This window comes from Notothenia coriiceps, unplaced genomic scaffold, assembly GCF_000735185.1.
Source record: "Notothenia coriiceps isolate Sejong01 unplaced genomic scaffold, NC01 NC01_scaffold00035955, whole genome shotgun sequence".
Classification (NCBI taxonomy): Eukaryota; Metazoa; Chordata; class Actinopteri; order Perciformes; family Nototheniidae; genus Notothenia; species Notothenia coriiceps.
Genome location: NW_011368656.1, coordinates 28,730 through 34,979, shown reverse-complemented (window position 1 = coordinate 34,979; position 6,250 = coordinate 28,730). Strand labels below are relative to the sequence as shown.

Sequence of the window (6,250 nt, the reverse complement as noted above, 5' to 3'; positions counted from 1 at the left end):
CAGGGCAAACAATTACATTAAGCCATTAGAAATCGACGATCGGGCTCGATGTATGGTTAAATATAGCTGTAGGCTATCGATTTTCATAGATGAGAGTAACATCTACGTCACTTTACGGCCCTGCCCACTTTTGGGGAAACCAACGCTGTCATTTGAACGGCGATCGAGCCTGAAGCCACAGAGATCTTCTGTTACTGTCCTTTCTTCTTAGAGGAAGTACAGAAACACGTAACTCTGGATTTGTTTTAATGTTTGTTGGGCAATAAACGACCCAGCAGCTTTTTGGCATGATACAACTATTATTTTCTGCCTCGCTCATGAGAGTAACAGCTGGAGAAATGACAGCCTTGCCTACTGATTTTAATTTAACCATATATCGAGACCGATTGTTGATTTCAAATGATTGAATGTAATTGTTTGCCTGTCTGGCCATTGTAATCGGGCTCTTTGAAGATCCAAATATCCACGGTTTTCAAAAAATTCTGATCGGATTGGCAAAAACTTCAGAATTTGTATTGACCGTCATTCAAATGACAGCTTTGTTTCCCCCCAAAAGTGGGCGAGCCGTACATTTTCGCCCGGAAGTGACATGTGTTACTCTCATCTATAGGATAACTTTCCATCATTACAATTATCTAGATTATTTGTCAGTAACAAAAAAAACAATCAGTCATTCATTTTAATATAAATACAATATTCATTATTATTTTTAAGTTGTGGATCGATTCAGGATGATAATATTCGATACAAAAAAAAGAAGGTATCCCATCTTCTTGTTGTCTGTTACAAAATTGAAATTGCCCCTTCAAAATATGTGTGTTGCTTAATGTTACTTTACTGAAAACATCAGTCACTGAAAATTGTTCCATGTCTTATAGGATGTCTGGAGGAGATCTTTAAGTATCAGGAAAAACAGGAACCAAATAATCAATTTTATTAAGTAATGTCCCAAACTCCCAAACTCAATTCCAATTTGACTTAATCAATAATTGCCACACTAAAATATACAAACATGATACAAACTTCAGATTAAGAACTATTCCGTAGGGTCCTGGAGACCCACCTTGTAATCACAGCTTCCCTGCTGTGGATACCCCATTCTCCCTCTTGGTTTCCTGTCAGACCTCCCCGATGTACTATTACATTAATATTCAAAATATACGGAAAACGAGAAAGAATTTCCTTAGGCTCCAAACCCACAGAATGTTGCTCATGATTCCTTCTTCTTCTCTCCAGCCAGCTGAAGAGCTGCAGTTTGTTTGGTGTGAGCTGCTGTCAGAGGCTCTGGGCGCTCTGTGGACCAGCAGTGTGACCTCTGACCCCGACCTCTGGCTGAAATGGGACCCACTGAGCCCCAAGACCAAGACAGCTCCAAAGCTGCAGCACGGAGCAAAGAACATGGTACTGACCTAACATCTCATGCTGCTCTTACTGTATATACTATAATTATTATTAAGGGATTTCTTGAAGAGTAACACATGGCCATGTTGTTTTCAGGGACCAGCCTTAATGAGTAAAGCCGTGTGGTCCTATTGCATGCTGGGAGTTCTCTGCAGCAGTGAGACTGGAGGTGCATGGGAACCGTCAGGAGCAGCCCTCCTCTCCCTGTCCCATGTCACCCTGGGGGAGTGGAAGGAGAGGATCCAGCAGCTGCAGGACGTGACTGCTGTGCTGTGGGACAACATGGCCATCCCTGCTCTGGCTGAGTTCAGGTAGGTCAAACACGTTTTAATGTTCTCCAATGCTGCTCAAAAACAAGTAAAACAAATAATGAAATGTGTTTTTTTCTTTTGTAATAAGTAAAGAAATCTGTGAAAATTAGCTTGGGAAGATCTCTTGAAATAAGATGGAATATTTAGATAAAGGAGATCTTATAATTGGTCGGGAAAACTTATTTTTAACTATATTTACATGAATCAGGAAATGTTGTTTCAAAATAAGCCAGAAATGCTCAACAGTGTTCTGTTTTCTGATCTTAGTTGGTGGATTTCTAATAAAAATGTGGTTTCTAAAATCAAGTAAGATTCATTTATTGAAACAAGATGATCCATCTTTTACACATACCACATTAGTTTAAAAACCTTGTATAAAAACTTCACCCGAGATCCAACTCAAAATAAGAGTCTTTAACTTAACAAGATACTTCAGAAGCATTGTCTAAAAAGTCCCTCTATCTCACTGCATTGTTACTTCGTACATTATTATGTCTCATATCAAGTGTAAAGACATATTCTGACCCGATAATAGACAATACTTGGATATACTTGGATAGATTTCTGGTTTTTACAGTGTAGCATTTATCATCTTGGGGCTTACTAACCCTCCGTCCTCTCCAGGGGCACAGACTTCCGTCTCCAGGGGGCTGTGCTGCGCCGCCAGCTGCAGAGCATGGCGGACCTGCTGCCCCCCAGCCTGCAGGAGGGCTTCATGGAGAGCTGCGAGAGCCTGGTGGAGGACTTGGACCCTCTGATAGCGGCCCAGGAGATCCAGACCGTCTTCAGGGACTTCCTGCCCCCCAACGTGCTCCCTGACGGCCTGCTGGAGGCCTGCAGCGCCTGCCTTCAGCAATACGTCCAGAGCAAGGTCCAAGGCTCCAACCAGCCCGCCCAGTCCGGAGTGTTCTGGGTCAACATGGGCCTGCTGCAGATCAAAGCCTGGACCCCACAGACCATCTTTGACCCGGCTGTGAAGAGGGCCTACAAACTCAACTACGCCCAGCAGGAGGTGAGCAACTGATGGTTTTTATCAAATGTTATTGAATGAAAACAATTTTTTTACATTTTTAAAATATTGAAAAAGGGTGTTCACCCTAACCCTGTACAACCTTTGTCCTGGTTTGAGTGTCTATACAACAGATAGTCTTAAGGTGTAACCAAGATTGAGGTAATAATGCTAATTCCAATTCATTACTTATCTTTTTTTTTATTATTTATTGTCAAAATTGTCAGTCAAAAAAAAGAATAATTATTTCCACCATGTTTAAGATCAGAGGAAAAACATTTGATGGATTATCACATACTGGTATATGTAAAATTGTAGTCAGGTTTCTATATTGAAAACCATTTCAATGTTTTGGCAGCACATAATTACACCAGATGCTACTAATTTATATAAAACGCATAATTCAATGAAAGTTGTCATCATAATGTTATTTTTGCAGCTGGCTGTGCTGCAGGAGGAGTGGAGGGGCCGCAGCCTGTCCTCTCAGCTGATGACCGGAGCGGAGCTGGAGGAGAGCAGCACTACTGACGGCTTCCAGCACCCTCGCATCAGGTCAGAGCCAGCCACTAGTTCTCCTGTGTGAAATGACAAGTCAACCAGAGGCTGAGGTCGGGCCTGGTTGCTGATATTAGATTTCTGGATAGTCCTTCATCCCCTTGTGTTGCTTGTTGTTGCAGGTACCTGTGGATCCGAATGCAGCAGGTGAAGGAGCAGATCGCGGAGCTCTCCAGGAAGCAGGCCTGCCGCCCTCATGACCCGCAGTACGGCCGCCTCTTCCAGGAGCTGCAGCACTACCTGTACAGCATCGGCCAGACGTCAGCCGTGAAGGAGCTGCTGTTCCGTCTGCTGAAGGCTCTGCAGGGCCCCTCCTCCTCCTCCAAGTCCAGGTCAGCCATCCAGGGCCTGCTGAAGGAGGAGGCTGTGTGGCAGAACTCCCAGCAGCGCTTCTGCCAGAGGCTGCAGGAGGATTACCCGCTGTACCCCGACGTGGTGGGGCCGCTGCGGACCGGCATCCTGCAGCTCCGTCATGGGATGAGGCTGGTGGCCTCCCAGGTGGCTGCCTCACTCACGCCTGTTCCCGGTCTGCCTAAGCTGGTGTCCTGCCTGCTGGCCTTCCCCTCCCTGTCCCCCAGCCTGCCCTCCTACCTGGCCCGGGCCGACTTCCTCTGCTCCAGATCCTGCATGGACATCCTGCGCTGCGTGGGGAAACTCCTCCCGCAGCAGGACTCTGAGCAGGTGGTGCCCCGGTCCTCCACGCTGCTTCTGAATGCTCTGCTGTACGTGCAGTGCCACACCCTGTCCACCGGGGAGTTCAGCTCCGAGTCCCGCAGCCTCTTCAGACACATCTGTCAGGTCAGAGCTCCAGTTTACACACAGATCCAGAAATGGTTCAAGTTTGAATCTATCCAACAATAATTGCAATATTTTTCAAATGTTCTAAATGAATGCATGGCTGACTGTAACATGATTCTCCACAGGCTCTGGTGAACGAGTGGGACGAACAGGAGAGACTAAAGAGGGAGAAGGAGCAGATGGAGGCCAGTCTGTATCGTAACCGCAGCCGACTGCACGGATCAGGACTGACTGAGGACGAGCAGGAGGAGAGAGACTTCAAACAGCAGTTCCCTCAGTTCAACAAGGTATTCACTCTGTCCTGAGGAGGAACATGAGGTCTGTTAGACACTGTGAGATCTTAGTGAGGCTACAACAGACTGTTCCAGTTTCCCTGCCAACATGAATCGTAATAAATAACTGAAATGTGATGTCTCAGTAATAACCTCCTTCATTTTGAAGAAGAATAAATACAATTCTAAAATGCTCATTTCAACTCACAAAGATGATAATCTGAAAAAACACGCTCATGATTTTTACTCTCATGCTTAGAATGTACTGTAGGAAGAAAGTATCAGACTGTTCAACACATTTCACATTAAACATTTGTATAAGATGTACGTTTCTACAGGTCGTAACTTCACCTGGTGGCTGGCCATGATCAAATGGAACGGTTATCAATATCATAAAGATGTACCCTCTTGAAATGTCACTACCCTGTGTTTGTTAGTGCAGCAGAGAAATTAGATGACACCAAAGAGAGACATAACTCGAAAAAACAATGTTCAAACATTTAAAGGTCTCATTCCACACTTTTTCAGGACTTTGCAGACATCATGGCCCTGCCGAGTCTGGAGGGTCCATCAGACTCAGAGCGTCAGGAGGAGGAGGAGGGAGTCCAGGAGGAGTCCAGTGAGGGCAGCTTCCTGTCTGTGGCTGCCATGAACACAGTGCTGAAGGTCCATCAGCGCCTCTCTCTGGGACACGCCCGATCACTGTGGTACAAGGGCACAACACCAGCCAATCACAGCAGAGAACACATCATAGCCTTGGTCTCCTCCTACCAGATTGCTTCCCCTATGATGTCCCGCTTCTATCATCTGATTGGTCAGTGTTTACTGTCACTCAAACAACGCAGACTCTCCTGAGTGTTGTTGTTAAATGTGTTCCTCTTTGTCCCCTGCAGATGCTGAGATCGACCAGCAGCTCACAGGCAGTGAGCTGCTGCTGTCTGCCCTCCTGCAGAACACAGTGCAGGGCTCCGGGGGCCCCGATGGCCTGTCAGTCACCTCAGAGGGAGCCTACGACTTCTACCAGCAGCCCAACATGAGCGAGGCCCGTCTGTGTCTCCCTGTCCTGCTGCAGCTGGGTGTGGCGGTGAAGCAGAGGCTGGAGGACTGGCCCGAGCACCCCGCTCTCGTACAGGTCAGGTCCCTTTCAATCAGTTAGCAGTTGTTAACGCAAGGAAGGAAGCCAGCTATGGAGTCAGATTTGGGTCAATATTCTAGTGCGCAAAAAAAGCTAATCACGAGCGGAAAATGTGCTTTTACACGCGCATGAAATGACCCTCGCGCGCAGACAGCCCTCTTGCTCGCTCGCGGGAGTGTCAGCCTCACTCGCTCGCGGAGTCCGTCTGCGCGCGCGTGAAAAGTTTCTCACACTTTGGGGCGGAGCCACTGGACTTTGATTGACAGCTGCCAGGAAGCCCAGAGTTGCCAGGTTTGATAAATGCCAGAACTATCAATTAATTTGATTAAAAAAAAATGACACATTAATTCTAGCAGTGTAATGCTTTTACAAACACTATAGTAATAATATGCATTCACTATGACAATATCATGATATTACTAGGAGTGTTCTATAGTGTTAAAAAAAAAACTACAGAAACAGTATATATATTATACTATAGTTATACTATTTAAAATAATATAGGAATACTACAAAGATCTAGATACATAGTATTACTATTGAAATATTATAGGGCTACTGTAGCTAATAAAATGGCACTACAGAAAAGACTATACTAATACAATAGCTGGTGAAAAATACTATAGGACACTATACAATACTATAGTAATACTATAGTTCATTTCGTAAGGGAGGTGCGTACAGCAGACATACTGTAGCTTGCAGTTTTCGACAGATACAGCCCACTCAAAAATATATTGTTTTATATAAAATGTATTTATATATATAT

The 6,250-nt window shown here is 45.2% G+C and overlaps 1 protein-coding gene across 1 annotated transcript in view; it reads left to right on the top strand.

Moving 5' to 3' along the window:
* Positions 1–1,236: 1,236 nt before the first annotated feature.
* The window catches only part of LOC104963325 (midasin-like), a gene marked incomplete at its 5' end in the record, with an annotated part of 15,477 nt that continues 10,463 nt past the window's right edge, over positions 1,237–6,250 (top strand). Inside the window, 8 exons of the mRNA XM_010791901.1 lie at positions 1,237–1,401; positions 1,498–1,712; positions 2,337–2,724; positions 3,161–3,273; positions 3,399–4,074; positions 4,200–4,361; positions 4,875–5,160; positions 5,240–5,478. Of these exons, the coding sequence (XP_010790203.1) occupies positions 1,237–1,401; positions 1,498–1,712; positions 2,337–2,724; positions 3,161–3,273; positions 3,399–4,074; positions 4,200–4,361; positions 4,875–5,160; positions 5,240–5,478 (2,244 nt within the window). The remainder of the gene's footprint in view (positions 1,402–1,497; positions 1,713–2,336; positions 2,725–3,160; positions 3,274–3,398; positions 4,075–4,199; positions 4,362–4,874; positions 5,161–5,239; positions 5,479–6,250) is intronic.